We start from the raw sequence: 19,841 nt of genomic DNA on the forward strand, positions 1-19,841 counted from the left end.
GACCGAGCGCGAGACAGAGGTCAGGGAAACTGCAACGCGGAAGAAGGAAGCCAAGAAAGAGGACCACATAGAGGACCAAAGCGAGGACCAACAGAGAAACAAGAGATCCTGGTCCGGTAACAGGTGAAAAAAAAGGAGGAAAGAGGGAAAAGATAAAAGAGAAAGAAAAGGACAGGACGGGGACACGGTGGAATGATAAATTCGCGTTCACGCGTGTTTTTTGCCCGGCCCGAAGCGGTCCCGCTCCTGCTTCGATCCTAATCGACGATCTTACGTCACGGATGCAAAGTTACAACCGGTTTCAGACAGCGAACCAACCTTACGAACTATGTTTACACGTAACGTGCGTCAGCTTCGGTCCTGTCTCTCCTTCCTCCTCTTTTTTCTTTCTCTTTTCTTCAGACAACCAAAGGTCTTCTGGTCGGTGTTGGATTATTTAACGAGAAACCTCTGCTTAGTAAGATGAAATCATCTGGCGTGTCTGACATTGTATATTAAGCGAAGAATAAATAGTAGTTTGAGTGATTTGGTACTGCTAGATTGTTCTGCCGGTCTTCTTTGGCCTTCTTGGCTTCGGACCGGCTTATTTACTCGTTTTGAAATCACAGTTGCTATAGAATTATAGAATTTATAGAAGCTATTTTACTTGGTACAGTCTACAACGACGATGATTGACAGAAAGTGAATTCATTTAGTTTCTAACGACGAAGATCGTGGAATTGAGAAATCGACGAAGAAAGTCTTCGTACCTTTATCCCCTTAGGAGCTCATAAAGAACGCCTGTCTTGTAGCGTCTATCCGATTAACATAGAATGCTTAATTAGATCTAAGAAATACTGAAAGATCAAAATCCAATCTTCGAAAAAAAAAAAGACAGGATTTTGTTCAGTTATACAAATCTAAAGATATGACTTTTAAAGATAGTCATCACTCTAAGCAACACGTACGATCTCCGACAACTACGTACGATCGATTTTCCTAACTTTAATAACTGCACAGAATCCTAACACCAAAATCACGATGACGAACCAACGAATAAATCGCGAATTTCGGTGGCACGAGCAATTTCCAAATTTTCAACCCTTCGATATCCTGCAATTGGCGATTCACCGTGAAAACCGCGTGGGTCCAGTCAACACGTTCTGTGCTGGCACCCTGGAACCGGAACGAGACAAAATTCGTCGAAAAGGAACAAAACGGGAGAAACGAAAGAAAAAAGAATGAAACCGGAACGTGAAAGAAAAAAAGAAAAAAGAAACGGGAATACGTTCTATCCTCCGTGTCGTCGTTCACCTCTGTTATTTCAATATCCGTGAATGGCCGCACTATCGAATATTGAGTGCCAATATTTGCGCGCTCCTCGGTCCACGTTTATTCTATGTCCAAAATATTTTTTCCTCTAAGGTAGAAAAAGAAAGAGAGAGAGGGGGAAACGTTGACGGTAAGAGAGCAAGGGGAGAAGGGAGGAAGAGAGAAAGAGAGAGAAAAACGAGAAACACGCATAATTAAACCGGTGCCGCGAGGCATACGTTCACGGCCGATTAAGAGATCCAATTAAAGAAAGAAGGCAAAAGGACGACTCACCTTTCTGCAGTTGGCCATGGTCCGCGTTCATTTTCGCCTGCAACAGAAAGTGCTGCGCTTCACTAAGTAGAATTAGCACGGGGACCGTGAAAATTTCGGCCATTCTGCTAAAATATGTGCAAGCGGTTGGCTCACCTCGTAACCTTGTTTCGCGCCCCGTCCGCCACCCCAATAGTCGCTCTCCTTGTCGTGCGGATTGCATTGCTGCGACAGAAAAAAACAGATATATGTTAGTTTATATAGAGCGCAAAGCACCGAATATAGGGCACAATGTCTTTCTTTTTCTATGTTTGAATTTATTCTTCTTGACTTAGACACAGCCGGAGGAAAAGATAGCTGGACGCGTAGTGGAAGTAGATATCATTGAAGTTTTCTTACATATACAGGGTGGTTGGTAACTGGTGGTACAAGCGGAAAGGGGGTGATTCTACGCGAAAAAAGAAGTCGAAAATTTAGAATAAAAATTTTTCGTTTCAGGCTTTGTTTTCGAGAAAATCGACTTTGAATTTTCGCTCGGTGCGCGTGCGGTACGTTATAACGGATCTCACTGTAGATCGTTGTCTCGATGGAAAAATTAAAAAAAAAAAAATTTGTATGCCATATTTTCGACTTCTTTTTTCACGTAGAATCACCCCCTTTCCGCTTGTACCACCAGTTACCAACAACCCTGTATATGTATGTATGTATGTATTTGTAAATGTGAATATTAATTCCAGTTACGTGTGTACTATTGGGTTGGCAACTAAGTGACTGCGGATTTTGCCATTAGGTGGTAATGCCATTATAATTAATGCCAATAATTATAAAGACACGTAAAGACAAGTGAAGCTGAAATATGTAACGCTAATACAGTTAAAATGACTGTTTTATTTGTCGACCTACTTTTGATGTTTAATTCTTAATGGTACACGTAGGACAGTGCTCTTCTTTTTCCATATTTGAAGTTATTCCTCTATTTATATTCTTCTATATTTCGTATCTCTTTTGTTTATTAAATAGGTGTTCATTTCCCGATTTATTTTTGACGATGAATTTTTAGTAGTACGCGTAATGTAATCTCTCTTTCCTATGTTTAAATTGATTCTTCTGTTTCTAATCTTTCGTATCGTCTACTATGCTGCTTCCAGTATCTTGCGAGTTTAAATATCGCGTTGTATTTTAAGAGGTAGACGCGTCGTACGATTTTGGTCTTTACAGCTACACATTCGAATCGCTTGGCTGCCGAGACTCCTATAAGCGAACTAGAGTTGTAAAAATAAACCCTGACAGTTATTGCACAATATATAAAGATGATTCGCTTATGACGACACCAAGTTTGTCGCGATTACAATTTTGTGCCTGAAAACAGCTTGTTTCCATCATTGGTATATTCGCTGTAGTTCCGTTCTAGAATCAAATAATGTAACTTGTTTCTTATTTTCTTCCAAAAGCTATATCAATCACGATAAATTTTCCAAACAGTATGAAATACTACAACGAATCCTGATTTCCTATTTGATCATGAAATTACACCGATTACGTTACATTTATAAAACAGTATCAAATCCCACGAATCCTAATTTCTCTAGGCAATTGCGAAACTATGCTACCGTATGAGCCTGTTTTTGCACGCTGGATGCGTATCATGCAGAAAGAGAATCGTGTGAAAAGGGTCACGAAAAAATTGGTGTGCAACAAGGTGTAAAACTGGCGCAAGTTATACAGCAGGCAATTTAAAATACAGAGACGCGTTCGCTAAAAACATTTTGTTTAATAAACACGTATAACCCACGTGCTTAAGAAAGCACGAGTTTCAAGTATCCGCGTAGAGTACTAACCAGCCAACTAATTATTACCGTGCGTTTTTGTAACCGTGTACGACTAAATCAAACGTGTAAGTGCGAATAAAACGTGTTAAAAGAGCTGCGCGTTTCAAAGAACCGTGTAAGAAGAATATCGCGTAGAAATAGTTACCAGGTGCAATTACATTAAGTAACAGAAAATAAGACCAAAAAATAAGTCGATGAGAAGATCATGATTCATCGTGTTTCATCGACGTAACATCGTCGAATGGTAATCACCGAAAACCGCGTAAAGAGTATCAATAATTGATAAATGGAGTATCGTAGCGAAGAACGAGGGTTGGTGAGCTGGTGGAAGTGAGGTGGAGCGTGGAAAGTAGTCGAACTGGAGGAGGCGTGGGCAGCGAGGATCGAGGATGGCAAAGAGGATGGCGAGGGGTAAAAAGCACCGTCTAGACACAACATAGACGAGGGTGGCGGGCTTAGCCTGTGACCTTGGGCATCACTCGGCCTTCTACAGAGACAAACAATCCAACCCCCTCTTTCGCTCATAAATTGTTAGGCGAAAACGCGTACTTCAGCCATAGGGGATGGAAAAGTTGTAATATAAAGGGGTTGTTTAAATCACGCGACGAAAGAATTCATTTGAGGAAAATTGAGCGAGATTTGATAAAATGAACAGAGCAAACGATATCTTTCGCTGTATGTTAATTTAATTAATATAAAAAAGAATCACGCGCGATTTAATTAATATTTTATGGAATACACACGAGCAACCGGTTATTAATACAACACAGCTACCAGTGTATAAAATCAGAATAAAAAATCTTGCACAATAGCGAAACGTTCGACGATGAAACAAACGGAATTTTATAAGTAATTTCGATCGATTATAAATTATCTGATTATCTCGTTAGAGGTCTATGATTTATAACAAGTACTTTGTCAATTTATCAGTAGTATTAATCCACGAATTATTGTCCGAGAAGTTTCGTATTTTTTCAAATCGTAGGACAAAAGCAACGGAGAGGAAATTATTAAGCCGTTTCTTCAAAATTCCTTTCCACAATCGAGTTTATTAAAAAACAGAATCTTAATAAACTGGATCTAATCAAGTTGACCGCTAAAAAAATTTTATCCGCATTGGAAAATGAAATTTACATACGAAAAACTCCGCCCGAGTCTTCCCCAAATCCAGTCAACCCGAAAATGAAATTTTACTCTCGTTAAACGTAAAACTATAAATCGAACGTCATGAAAGGGAAGCTTCGTAATCTTTCGAATTTGTACACAGTAAATCACCGGCCGTCCCACTAATTGCCTACAGGAGAAAATTCTTTCCCTCGATTGACGGCTCCCATAACACGAAGGCTGGAAACCGTGGGCGGTTTAAAAAGCCTACGAAATACACGTACGACAAGGGGGACACCGGGGATGCCAGGAACATTAAGGGATGACCTCGTTTCCCTTCTCACGACCTTCTGAACCACAAACGACCGCGTACCACCCTCCGACAGGCCTCCGCAACTCGCAGGACCTTGCGTGTGGTCACGTATCCATCTCGAAGGACTCGGAATGCTCGAAGTAAAGGGTGGCCTATTCCGGACGAGGGATCGCGTTACACGAACGATAAAGTAAACGCGACCATTCGAATTCCTCTGTTCTTTCTACGTTATTCCTTGGTAAAATTGCTAGCAGTAGACTTTCTGATATATAGCTGACGTGTCTGAAATATTTGGCGAGCGATTTCACGTTGATAACGAAGCTTTTAATTCTTTCGAGAACGATCGTGTAATTTCTCTACCATTGCCATTTCACGACTCTGATAAGATGGTAGAAAAGTAATAAATAAATTATATTTCTGTATTATCGTAAATACGGGTATTTTCACAGATAATTTTATTCAATTTAATCTTTCTGAGAATTTTTCCTGTATTTTATAATTGTTGCAAAATGGTAAAAAAAAAAATAGTAGATAAATTAAGTGTACGTATAGTAAATACAGAGCTGTTTCTAAGATAATTTTATTAAATATTGCAATTTTTGTAACAGTATTCGCGTTGCTCCAGCGTTCTCTAACGTAGGTGGCCATTTTTTGCGGAGACCAATGGTCATTTTTTAAAAACCAGTTAGTAACAAGACAAAAGTCTTATTTAATTTATTACATATTTAATTTAGACTCTATACAGGGAAGAAAGGAAATTAGTTTGGCAAATATCGCAACAAATATTTATAGATTAACGATTGAAAATGGTATATGGAAGGACGAAACGAGAACTTGATCGTAAAACAATCGAGCAATAATACTGAAAAGCCATCAACCTTGTCGTAAGTCGATGTCGAAGGTGATTCGTCGATCGACCTAGTTCGGTAAGTACGAATCGATAGCGAGCCACTCGCTGCGACTGAATTTTACGCCCCCATAAATCCGAGGGTGTAGGACCGACCTAGAAACCGAGCTAAGGGACACCATAAGGCGTCGAAAGGGCAATGCTTTCGTCGGTCGCTCCACAGGTGGCTCGTGAAACGATCCGATTCTTGTGAGAAAGTCCAAGAACGTGAAGGGATATGCATTTTCCGTGCGAGGATGGTCAACGCGGCCCTAACGCCGTCGAAAGCTCACCCTCTCGCGAACGACCGGATAAAATCCCTTCCAGATATTGCGATCCTGTCCACCGACACTTTTATTGAAACAAAATTTCGATGTTTCTCCCATTCTATTTGCCTGTTGATCCGTGCATTTACGAAATTCCTTATTTCATTGAAATTTCTCCATTTACTTTTATCGATGCTGATGATTGAAGTTGAATGTTTGGAGACATAATTAATCGTCTATCGTATTTCGTAATTATTTTTACTGCGATAAAACGTAGGATACAGGACGAAAAGATTTCGTTTCTATTTTTTCGTGTTATGTTATAGAGATGGCCCGGACGAGAAATGTTTGAGAACGTAAAGTACTTTTTATGGAAATTTAGAACTTTGCTAATTGCAAATTACTGTATTCCAAGGGATCTGAATTTTCTAGTTTCGTGTTCCGAAAATGTGAATGCTTTTAAAAAATAAGATCTAAGTAGGCGAATTGCATATAAAGTGTCGATTAATTTTCGAAATTTGAAAGTGCCATTGTGAGTTACCATCTTTTAAAATTATTCTAAGCTCCTCTAGATTTTTGGACATTTAACGAAACTAGTTCATTTCCATATCCTCGTGTTCTAAAAATTCTCAACTCCTTGCAAAAGAAATAGGCATTGTAAATTGTTCGTATCAACGAATTAATCAAGTTGAAAATTGTACAAGCTCTGTAATTCCAGGTAGCCATGCTTTAAAGTTAGTCTCATTAGAAGCACACACGCAACACTTGTCGAAAAGATTCTGCTTCTGTTCTAAAAACTTTCACCGCCCTAAGTAAAACCATCCGAAGGTGGGAAGATTCTTCACACGACAGAAAAAAATCATGAGTGTTTTGAAGCACAGGCCGGAAATGGGTACTATCCGTTTCTATTTTAAAACCGTGAACGAGAGCAGACAGAAAGTTGGAGGAGCGAGCTCAGGGCGAAGGAAATCGTTGCTGAGCAGGAACAGACCGATTCATCCCTTAAATCCATCCATCCGCTGGCAGATGGAATCGAGATCGGTCACGTGACGGTTCAAATTGGATCTGGTAATGAGAAGAATAATTGAAGAGCCTGGAAGTCGAGCGACCGAGTAATGTCGCCCTTTGACATTTGTCTGACATTTCCTATAAGGGTTGCCGACCTAAATCCCTTTAAGTCGAACCGACCTTACATTATATTTACACGAGAAAAAGCGGAAAGGAACTTTGGTTAGTTGCATTCTATTATATATCAAGACTATCAACCAAAATGAGATTTATATACAGCAGAGGACGAAACGAGGTATTTTGCAAATTGCAAAACAAATTGTACTTGAGAAATATAACGTACACTGCAGAGTAGGGAAGCGTTAAGAATATGGTGAAAAACGTCTAATATAAATGTTACTATTATGTGCATATATTAGAAATAAATTACCTACTTAGCTCTCAATTTCATTTTCTTCGCTACTATAAATATTCATTGTTCTTTTCTAAACTTAGATTGAACGATTAATCTTATTAATTATCCTACTGATAATTAAAGAGCACAGGAATATAAGAGGGTTAAGTAACTTAATCTAATATCAGTGACGGATTTTGAAACGTGTCATCCGGCGAACAGTCGCTTAAATTTCTTAATAATTCAATAAGAGAATCAGCCTTATTGGTATGACGAGCACGTTCAAATTTAAAAGTAAAGTTTGAACAAAGAGGGCGAGGGGTACGAGCGAAAAATAGACTGCAACGGATGTAATATGTATACCGGTACACGGCCCTCCTTATAACGCTGGAAGCTCTGACATTCGGTAAACCAAGAAGCTTTCCACCTCCTCTAAAGCTCCTACTGTGCAGCTTTATTAAAAACCGAAGTCAGAGACCCAGTAAAATTTCTCCACTCGAGGCCTCTCCATTCCGTCACTGAAGCACGAAGCGAGTTCGTTGATCGAAATATCCACGATCACCCTCCAGCTACTCCCGCATCCCCTTTTCCAAGCCACGTTTTTCGTGGACACGAAACACAGGCCCTTCAAAAATTCAACTCGATAATTTCCATCGAGCCGGAAACACGACGGCGTGGGACGAAAAGGGTGGGGATGGGGGAGGTTGCGTCGTCCGATGCAACCCTTACGTCCAGGCGAAAAAAAGGAAGAAGAGAGAGGGCGAGAGGATAGAGACACGAGGGAGGATGGAAAAGGCGAAAAGGAGGGAAAAAATGGAAATACATGCTCGACGATCCCCGGATTGGTAATCCAACCTACCCACGAGCAGCTCGAAGGGAAGATAAAGAAGGGAAAAAAAATACATTTTAGCTCGCATCCAGGCGCTGCAGCCACTCTCTCCTCTCGCTTCGAAACCCCCTTGGCTATCCTCTCTCTCTCTTTCTCTATTCCGTACGTCGGTGTAGGTGGTCGGGCCGATAGTCGAGAGAGCGTCCCGATAGCAAAAGGACGCCGACGCCCGGCATCGGAGGGTGGCCGGGGAAAAAAAGATCACAAGGACGGGGGTAAAAAGGAAGAAGGGGTTCGTTCGTTCGTTCGTTCGACGGATGAAGAGAGAACGCGACGGGGACGAAGATAGAGAGCGAAGAGTAGATCGAAGGAGAGCAAGAAACCGGGCTGGATGAAAAAGAAAGGGAGAAGAGACAGAGAAAGAGGGCGCTCCGTGCCGCCTGAGCGGCGGGGGTTGAAGAGGGGGCAGGCGAAACCGGCCGGGGGAGGGAAAAAGGTGGAAAAAAAAAAAAAATAGCGGAGCCGAGGAAACGGGAGGAAAAAATCGGCCAGCCTCCAGGAAGGAGGAGCGCGGCTGGGGAACCAGGGGTGGAAAGATAGAAACGGAGGGGGTGGAAGGATCGGGTAAGGCTGCCAGGAAAGAACAAAGAAGAGAGGTGCGATAGGAATGATAGCCGATAGAGAACGATGAATTTTCTCTACTAGGGGTGAATTGAAAAATCGTCACTGTAAATGTTTCCTTTTAGAGATGACGCTTGCAACTTGAATTATTTTCTCGATACAATTATAATCGAATTATCCGTCGTGATCGAATCTTCTGTAACGTCCACTGACATCCGAGTTAACGTTATAACTTCTGATTTGCTATTCTAAACCTTATAAAAGGGACGAACCACTATTCTCTGGAAAGAAATTTCTCCAATATCTGAGATTGATAAACAGACGGTACAAAATAGCTGGAAGATCTTCGCCAGTGAATTTGCACGCAACGTCCGAATAACAACAGTTAATTGAACGAACGAAAGCTCATCTCCTTGAAACTAACAAGACACCTCTACCATTAAAACCCCCCACCCCGAAAAATTCAAGCTCTCGAAAGGACAAGAAGAAGAGTGGCACGTTCCCCGGTGTCCGGCGCGAGATAGACGTCGGAGGGGGCGACAGCCAGAGGGGTTGGAAGGGCCGCGGGGCAGAGGGGTTCGGTGGAAGAGGCGCAAAAAGACGAAAGGGAAGAAGACACAGTGCTCGAAGGGGTTGCGGAGAGGGCGGGGGTGGGAGGGTGGAAGAAAAAGGGGAAGGCGAACACGGCGAGAGAAAGAGATAGGAGCGCGGTACGAAAAGTGGGTGGTCGGGTGAGAGAAAGGGATAAAAAAAGGAGAAGAAGAGGGGTGGGCAGAGGAGGCTAAGGGGCGAAGGAGAGAAAGAGAGGAGAAAACGAGGGGCCCACACGGTGCACATGCGTGACCGTCCGTCCGCGTACGAGGCGGCGTGTATTGATCAACCAAAGAGCGCCACGACGCCGGGCGTCCTTTCTGCGAGCCTTGCTTTTTTCGGCACGACGGCCAAGGGTGGAGGAGCTGCTAGATGCTGGCGGACGAAGGGGGCGAGTTCACCGTTCCGTGGCGAGGAACGCCGAGCGACGAAGGGAGGCCGCGTCGCGACCTAGCCCAACAGGACGCCCGTGACGTCACCCTCTCTCTTTTCTTTATCTGTCGTTATTTGCCACCCTAAATCCTCCCAACCCCTTGGCTTCGCGCGGTCGTTCCTTTCGACCGTGGTCCTCTAGACCTGACAACCGACTCGTTAAGCAGGAATTTTCGTGACAGTCGATGCGAAGCTGGTTCCATCGGGGATGCTTTCTTCGAGATAGCAAGTTTCAGCGGATGACCGTGTTAGTCACGATGTTCACGACCGTAGGTGTTTCTTTCTGGTCTTAGGAGTCTGGCGATTTTGTTAGTCAATTCAGGTTGTGGAATTGTAGTTTGGAATGACGTGGTTGTGGAAGTACATTCGGAGGAATCGCTCGACGCTTCTTTCGTAGCTATTCCGCCTTTCGCGTAGATGCTATATATTTATAAAGTTGGAAGGAATGGGAATATTTATAGCACTTAGATAAAGAGCTTTTTATTAAGTCACGAGCAAGTTCTTTGTGTCTCAGACCTACATAGCGAGCTTAAATTATTCTAGTACATTTTTGTATCATGCTAAAATAGTATGTAAGCTGTTTTATTTACCGTTTAGAGCAATTACACGATATATCATTGCTTGGTCGTCGAAAGATCGATAAAGAAGTACGATAAATATGAGTGAATACGTCAAAGAAGCTTCTGACGAAGGAAGAAAATGAAAATCTGATAGAAACTGGTAGGAAGAATTGTTAAACCAATCAACCGATCAGGAATTAGATTAGAACTTCAGCTGACTAGAAAAATAGCTGTACCAAACTGACTCATTTTTGGAAATAAGGATAATTACTTAAAATGAAATCTTTCCAGCCATAAATCATGTTTGTCGTGATTGTAATACAAAGAAAGCATCGTGATCAATGTAAGTTAGGGAAATTTTCATGCGGAGCATACCTAACGCGATTCTCGTCGGTGGTGAAAGTTAAAGCTTCACTTTCATCGTGAGCAAATTCTCCGCGGAACACGTTAACTAAGTGAACGGTAATTGTTTAACGAAATTATAACAAGCATCGTTGTGGAAACGAGTTTAAAATTCCGGGGGAGAGAAAAGAGCGGCAGGGCGAAATATTTTCCATGCTAAACACCGGAAATTACGTTCCATCGAGAACGAGCTTTTCCCTTTAATTTTTCCACCCCTACCCCCTTTTCTTTGTATCCTTTATCCTGCTCTATTTTCCGTTTCCTCTATTTTATTTTTAGTATTTCTGTCGTAAGAAGGAAGAAGGGGAAGAAAAGTGGGCCGTGAAAATGCGAGAAAAGTGGGAAACTTTCCAAGTTCCTTCGCGGATATAATTTCGTTAAGAACTCTTCTCGGAGACTATGATTGCTCGTTTTTAAACCTCTTTTTCTTTCAATTTGCTCTCCTTTCATTAATTCATTCTCGTTGTTGTTACAATGTTTCCTTCGTTAACGTCAACTGAGTGTAAAATCCCGCGTTTTATTCGAGTGACGAGATTAAACGAAATGCTGTTCCTTCCAAGATAATCAATCCCTTCTTCATTTAGTATACAAATCTCACTCAGCCAAAGAATACCGGAGAACAATGATGTATTTTATTTAGTAAACCGTGAAGTTTTTCCCTATTTGGTGGCACAACCTAATTCCAACCTAACCCTTTCAGCGTTACAGTTGTACTCGTCGTTCAAATACAACATAAACACATTCTATGTACGTATTTATGATTATTATTTCTTCAAAACGTTAAATCTTTCTATCTTTCTGTCTGTCGCTTTTGGAAAGGAAATGACGCTTAGCGAAGATGTTTCTAAAATACATCCGTGACGGTATATTTACCAATTTATTCGCGTAATCTGAAATTTCTGTCGACAAACAAATAATTCTCATGCTGCGTAGAACGATTTAAATGTCGATATACATCAAATATATACACACGACAAAAAAGTTCTCATTTCACAAGATGAGCCTACGTCTTCAGAAACTATTCACTGCAGAAAGGGTTCAAGATATTTCTAACTGCAATTAGAAAAAGATTCTACGATATTCTAAGAATACATCTCTCAAGTACTCCACAGAGTAACGGGGAAAATCCTACGAGTTAAGAAATTAGCTTCTTCTATGTTTCTCAAACTACCCCTCAGACTAACCCTTGCATTTTGCTTTTGATTTTTCTATCGCCCACGGCACAGCTCAGGGTTCATCGATCCGAACCGATGACTCGAATCCCCAAAGTAGGCTAGGCCGTTCGATTCTTGTCAATCTTTCATAGTTAACGTCACCTTTTCACAGCCAAGCCTAACCTGTGAGTATCAACTTCCTTCGATACTCCCTTACGTTAGTTTTTTTTTTTTACGTGAATTTCTTCGGTGGCCAGTGGCCATGTTTAAGCAAAGCGTTTTTCTCCATCAGAAAGATTAAGGATCACCGGTTGATCTTACGCTCGACCCCTTTTAAACACTTCTGGCGACAAACAAGCTGCGTTGAAGTTTTTACATCACCGCTTAGACGATATTTAAGTATTATTACAGCACGTATTAAAACGTATTCCGTGGCCAACTTGAATCTGTTGGTATTTTATGATATGAATTTACGAGTCCTTGGCGAAATTGTAGGAAATCGTTGGTAGACAACGAAGCTTTAATTTATGGCAGAGGAACCTTGAAATACTTTTTTAGCTCTTCTGTAATGCCTACGACTTTTTACATACTACTTTTACGACGCGATCATCCGATACTGATGAAATTGTACGAGATCGTTGCTAGCAAACGAAACTCTAATTTACGGAAGAGGAATCTTACTTAGGAAACGTACTTTGTACGTAGAAAAACTAATAAATGTAATCTCTAGATTTACAAATAATTCTCCTCTGCTTTCTTAATTTTTGATAAACGAAAGCAACTACAACTTTAGTAGCAATTTTCGTATTATCGAATTCTTCGTGTCTGGAAACGAAATCACCGAGAACAACGACCACTGATGTTTCATATGAATTCGATAATCTAATCGGGCAATCTCGACCTTAACAAACGCTACGAATATTTCAAATCGATGACAAATTCCCATTTCCATCTCGCTATCTCCCCGTTCCACATATATTTCACGTTCAGACGAGTGAATATTTTGAAAAAAACACGGTCGAAAGGGCGGCGTGCCTTTTTTTCACCGTGAAACGAGACTCTGTTTTCTCACAGGCGATCGTCACTTTGGCTGGCAAAGTGCATCCACGGTGTGTATCTCGTCGGCTGACGGGTCGATTCAATGTTTAGAGAGGATTACTTAATTCTTAATGCCCCTAAAGGGCCTCTCGTGTTTAACTATCCGCCGGGAATCAACAATTCCCTGGATCCTCGAGTGCTATCTGTCGCGATGGATTTAGCCCCCGTTGCGTTCGATCCTGCGATCCGACGCTTCAGCAAGGCTTAATTGCGCCTCGATGGAAGAATAATCGACTGTATTCTATGACCCTTCGACGCTCTTTCCTTCCACCCTTTTTTTCATAGTTATGGGAAAATAAGTTAGTTCGAGTAGCTTTGAGCGAAACAATTTCGTACTTGAACATACACCACATATTTTCTGTGGAGAGCAATAAACGTAATGATCTTTAATGTTTCAGATTCCCCTCCAATTTTCTTCCTTCTATTCGTTCCCTCTTCGCTCCCTTGCTTTCATCCTCTTTCCATCCTTCGCTTCTTATTTTCTTCCTTCCTCCCTCTCGTCAACTTAATTTCTTTTTGTCTTCTTCCCTCCCCTTTCCACTTTCCCTATTCTCCTTCTCCCGCGAAACGAGTACGTAACAGGAAGTTACGACTAGTCCGATCAAACGCTTAAGCAGCGTTTTATTCCGAACGTTTCTGGCGATGGAAGAAGCACAGCACGTCTAACAACATCCATCACGCACGATATTACCAAACGTAGAATACAGACATCTTCTACATTCTCAGAAACGCGTATGCAAAATATACAGGATTCGATAGAAGAAAGTAGACAAAGAATCGCTTATTTATTTATTCATAAACTTCCCACGTACTATCTTCGCCACTCGCGTCATTTGCCGTGTAAACTGTCCAATTTCCAACAGCGAGCAACGTCTACCAACACAGTAGTACTGGATGCGCGATCATCAAAAGTTCGCCAAGCCGTGGGACTGAAGCGTTAATTTCGGATCATCCTGCAACTATGTATCGGTGTACTGCATCGAGAAGAAGCTATAAACGAAGGAAACGTCGAGGAGTTTGTCCGAAGAGAGTCCCATGACTGGCATTAGAGGCTGACCCAAAAGACTGATCGTCCTCGTTGGTCGTCATCTTAATGACTTATAGCCAGGCCGGCACTAATGACACAAGTCAGGGACGACGATCCGGTGGGTCTCCCCGTGGACCAACGATTCTTAGAACAAGTCTAGATCGTGAAACAGGGTGAACAGACTCGAAACATCGCTGTGTAACGCGATGGAGTCGGGTTTCGAGTCGTGACAGAACGAGACTACGCGATCGACCGGGCCAAGGTCTTCGACTTCCACTCGGCTCACCGAGGGTCCTGATAAATTGCTGGCAGCTGGCAAAACTCTCCTTCTCCTCCGCCCTCTTCAAGGGGTTACACGCTGGCACACGTGGCCGCGTGAACCAACCGGTATGGGACCTGTTCTTTCACATTCGACCTAGACACCTTTACACGTACGCGAACTTTCAACTTCGCCATGGACATTTGGTTAAGGCGGGTACAAATCGTTCGATGAAAAGATATTTAGCGGCGTTTCAAAGAACCGACAGATAAAATGGCAAAGAGTTGTCAGATTTGTTGACGGTTGAGATAATTGGAGCGACATGGAAGGGACTTTTGGAGGAAAAAGGTTCTTAGATTTTTGATAGGATGTTTGGTAGAGTGTTGGGATGACGCGACAGTGTTGGATAAAGTGGGATAGGATTCTAAGATTCGTCGATCGAGTTGCTTGGATGTCTGAAGCGTTTGGATTAACGTTTGCACAGAAGAAGATTCTTGGATATTTGGCCAAGTCTTTAGAAAGATTGTTGCTAGTAATATAGGAGATGGCTTTGACATGTTTTAGGGAAAATCATGTTTGCCATGGTTTAAGGAAAGGCGGTGAAACTTTGAAGGAGCTGAAGTTTTTTTTATGAAAGATGGAGTATCTAAAAGGAAGAGACGAGCTGAGAAAATATCAATCTATATTTGGTGCAAGAATATACTCAGGGCCCTTTTTAACCCCGACTTTTGGGCCATCTATTACGTTAACGACGTCGATTGGATCCAAGCTAAGAAGTAAAAGATCGGTAGGATAGGTGGCTTGCCAGCAGCATGAATCACCGAAACGACGTACAGGAAGTAATAGAAAATATGAATAACCAAGAGGAAGAGAATAAATCGTCGAGAGAACACCAGAAATTGAATCGTTCGTAATTTTTATTTCCACATACACTGCTGATCCGAAGCATTCAAACGCTTAATGATACACATATGAAACGTTCTAATTGAATCGGATCACCAAGTAAACGATTAATCGGAAAAAGTTACACGTTCGTGTTAGATGACGATTTAAACGACACAGGAAAAAATATGTGAAATATTATTTCAGAGAATTATAAGAAAATAATAAATGAACAATTTTTATATCCACGCTGATGATCCTTATAATATCATATACTATATACATTATATAATATCAGATACGTATAAAGACCGAATCTCTGGAAGGAACGTCATTATGGATCAACGAAGGAAGAACTTACACACGTAGAAACACACACATGGGGTTCAATGGATTATCTCAGTTCGAAGACCTTCTATACTCCTCCCACTTGCTTGCCAGCTATCTAAGACACACATGTGTTCCCACAGGGTGTCAGGGCCGTATCGCTTTCGTGGCTTTTTTTGTCGGCTAGGCCTAGAAATCGAGCGAATGCGAGAGAAAAACAGAGAGAAAAACAGAGAGAGAATGAGAGAGGGTGGTAAACGGGACACACATGTGGTCTGTGTTACGTTAACCTGCCCCTCTGCCTCTCACCACCACCCGCGGACGAAACACGAAGGGCAATAGGGGTGGGGCGACAGAGAGTGATAAAATTCAACAGTTGGCCCCGAATTGGCGGCTCTTCTCTCTTGTCGCCTCGGTTTCCCTCGTTTCCAGGGGAGACCGTTGGCCCGATAACCGATCGCCTGGAATTTACGTGACTTCTGACCCTTCGCTCTCTGCCCGACTATCCTCCCTACCCGAAAAAAAGTCTGGTCAGTGAACTGCCCCCTTGAACGACGCGCTCCTTCCAGAAAATTTTATTGCACTGTTTCGATAGTTTGGAACGTTACAGCAGCGGCTACAGTCTCAAACTACGCACGCCTGAATCCTATGTCCCTAACCACGTTAATAATATTCGGCAAAAAGTATCGATTTATCGGTCTGTCTATAAAAATTTCAAATTCTTCCTCTCGGAATCCTTCGTTCGAGTTAATCTCGATAACAGGTGACAAATTTTGCTAACTTACCAATCTCCCTGAAAGTTTTCGATTTCTTGCTCTCGTCTTAACCGCCGACGCCTAAATCCACCACCCCCTGATTAACTTTAGTAACATTGGAAAAATTCTAAGCCACTAGTCTGAGATTAAAGCCGACTCTAGACGCGTTAAGATCTAACCACGACCTAACCCAAGCCGAAAGCAATCGTTTCAAACGTCTTATCACCCCCTATTGCTACATCGCGAGGGAAGTAGATGGAAAAACTGCATGGAAGATGAAAGATCGATGGGAAAATGGTCGAACGGAGGGTGAAACACGAGAAGAGGAGTCGAAGTAACACGTATCGGTTCGCTGACCCAAATGAGACAGGAAGAAAGCGCGCGAGTATCGCGGGGGTGCAGCCAGAGGGGGTGGAGATCTGACCCAGACGAGTTTTTCCGCCGGTTTCCCGGGGATTTCCTATTTTTCCCGGTCGTAACGTCGGGCGGTGGGTCGGTAGTCTGCAGACAATTCGCAGTAAAATTTTTACAGCCAACCCCCATCTCTCTATTGCGACACGGTTCGCCGCGAGGGGTGGAGGCGGCGGTGGTGGCGGCGCTCCAGACGCGCGGAATGGCCGCGGCCTGCTCGCGGAAACCCATAAACCTATACGTCTGCCCTCCAATCTCCTCGAGCTTCGCTATTTCGCCGTACGGGAAAATATTTTACGTCGTCCCGACGTTTATCTGCGATCGGGACTTTATCTTTATTTCCGCGTTGGGATTGATTCGAGACCGGGTTATTAGAGTCTGAGCGCAGCCTTTACGACTACCTCTCTCTCTCTCTTTCTCTCTACGGCTCTCTTTTCCTCTCTCTACACTCGTCTGGCTCGATATCTGTCTCGGTGAAGCCGTTTGAAACGATTTGGTTGAACAATAGGTGTTGATTATGTGTTTTAATGGAACTGCGTGTTGTATGGCCAGTTTAAGTTGTCGCGTAACAAGGAGTTACCGAGACTCGCTCATTGTCAACTGAGGATTTAGTCGTAGCGGACAAATGATTGCTTAATATTTCACTCTTTTCTTCATTCGCCCATACGAGTGTTTTAATCTCTCTGCGATATTAGGACCTGCGTGTACAGGCACGTACTATTGTATAGTTGATCTTCATTTAGTCACTTGTTGTTAGATAAAAATTAAATGAAAGAGAAAATAGAAGAAGGTAAACTCAAAGGCAAATGGAGGCAGCGTCTTATCAACAATAAACAACGAACTGTTCCAATGTTCGAAAAAGACTAAAATACTCGAGCGGCTCTCAGATCACCTGGAGATACTTTCGTTCGGAATTTGGAAGAGAATGCTACGTTTAAATTGGTAGGAATCAGAGTCACTGGAATGAAGTTGTCCAGAGCGATTAGATTAAAATTTAATACACAGTTCGATGGAATTTTTGAATTCGAGGCGATTTAAGAGATACGCGTGACGCGCTATCAAACTGTACTCGGCCGATTTTATTCCGGAGACTGGGACGCATTTTAATCAAGCGAAACCGACGAAGCCCGTTTATCGAGACATAATCTCTCAATCCTGCCGAGAGGATTTTTACAGCCCGTTTAGGGGCAAAAGGGAGCAATATGACCCGGCTCTCTGCTTCGTAAAATGGAAGTCGCTCATCGACAACGACGCTATCACAAAGGGAAATCACATTAATGAGAATGATCCTAGCAAAGTGTTACAAATGCTTCGTGGCAATGTGTTTAACTATTGGGAAGCTTGACGTGGACCATATGGGAAAAATGATGTCGGTATAGTGGTTCTCATTCATGCTTGGAGAAACCGTATATATTACGGGGGAAATATTTAACCCTGCGACTATATGTAATAAAATAAAAAACAATTCAGAGATTCAATTAATAAATAAATATTAATATTTGAACTAGGTGTGATGATATTTCAGATGGAAAATTTATAATATTACGTTTCATGTTTTTGCTGTCATTGCTATGAAAGGATTTTCTTCGATTTTCTAATGAAAATGATTGAATTCTCTTGCAACAAACAGCGACTAATAATTAAAACAGGCGTGTAATATACTTTTTATCAGATGTATAGTATTATTCATTTGCGAAGCTCAATGGCCAAAATAATTGATCGAACTAGAAGCAATTTGTATATTTTTAGACGTCAGAGATACATGCCGCAAGGGATTAAATACGAGTCTTGTTTACTATTTAAAAAATACAAAATAAAATTCTCGGTGATGTGTAAATGGGTCAATTTTCTGTTGTACATTTCAAAAGCAGCTACTTAAGACACAAAACGAGCCTCGAATAAAAGATTATTTAGCGCTGACGGATAGAAGAGATCGTACGAGCAACTCGAATTTCATATTGCACCGTTCTGAGAAATCGAGCGCGACTGTGCCCGCGTAAATCAGTTCACAGCTCATTAGGAAGGGCCCTCACAAGCCATTAGAAAAACTCTCGGACCCACTTACGCTGAAAACGGCCTGTTTCCTATACATCGCTGTGACTATCGTCCAAGAACAATAAACAATAGCAACACGTGCATCGGCAACCTTCGAAAGATTATATATTTCTCTTGCGCGTTACAAATCGTCGAATAGAACCGAAGATACGATAAAAAAACTGAATGTTAATAAATCCAGTTAAACTATGCAACTTTCGGTGGGAAACTTTCGATATTCCGATCGTACGCAACGGCTGCTGTATTATAAAAATCAAAAGAAAAATAAAATGGAAATTACTTTAATCTAGAGAGAGAGAGAGAGAGAGAGAGAGAGAGAGAGAGAGAGAGAGAGAGAAATAAAAGGAAGATTTTCGATATTTCAATCGTACAGACACTTGAAACGGTGCTTCGTAATAAGATTTATATTATTAAAAAATCGATTAGACTCGAAACTCGATACCAAGAATAATCCGCTATTTTCTACATCATCTGCAGATTTCTTAGATCCATCGAAGATCTAGATACCTCGAGAAATACAAAATTTCCTAATTGTTAATCCGCATTCGTGGCTCGCGACTAATTTCATCTTCCTTAACGTGCTCGATAATCAACGTGAAAAAAACAAAAGAAAACGATTGAATAAATAGCATTGTCCCATCAAACTGAAACGTTCTGAGAAACAGACATATTTCATACGCACGAACTTAATACGATGAAGTACCTACATGTGTATGTATAGCAGAAGAAGGAAAAAAAAAGTGGCACTCGAGTCTCGGAGAAAATGATGTTCAGTTCGGGGCGAGAATTAAATGAATATCAAGTCCAGGAACGCGATTCCCTCTCGTAACGGCACTTTAGGAGGCTACAGGAGATTGGAAGTTTTAGATGCAGGCTGCAGACGAGCGGTTTTATGAGTTTTCCGCGAGCAGCCCGCGACCATTCCGCGCAGCCAGCCACCTCTTCTTATCCCGGCTAGACAGCTGTAAAGTTTCTTGGGTAATAAAGCACCTGTGCGGCCCATAGCCGTGTCTATATAAAATTCATTACCACCGCCGGATATTTATAAGCGTTATGTCATCGTCGTGCTTAACGT

At 41.9% G+C, this 19,841-nt stretch overlaps 1 protein-coding gene across 2 annotated transcripts in view; it reads right to left on the reverse strand.

The window, feature by feature from the left end:
• The window catches only part of LOC126873529 (zinc finger protein rotund-like), a 245,940-nt gene that overhangs the window by 114,687 nt on the left and 111,412 nt on the right, over positions 1–19,841 (reverse strand). For both annotated transcript variants that reach the window (XM_050634496.1, XM_050634495.1), the window contains exons 3-4: positions 1,720–1,788; positions 1,585–1,636 (exon numbers count right to left, since the gene is read on the reverse strand). In XM_050634496.1, coding sequence (XP_050490453.1) covers positions 1,585–1,636; positions 1,720–1,788 — 121 coding nt within the window. The remainder of the gene's footprint in view (positions 1–1,584; positions 1,637–1,719; positions 1,789–19,841) is intronic.

Source organism: Bombus huntii, chromosome 14 (genome assembly GCF_024542735.1).
Source record: "Bombus huntii isolate Logan2020A chromosome 14, iyBomHunt1.1, whole genome shotgun sequence".
NCBI classification, from domain to species: Eukaryota; Metazoa; Arthropoda; class Insecta; order Hymenoptera; family Apidae; genus Bombus; species Bombus huntii.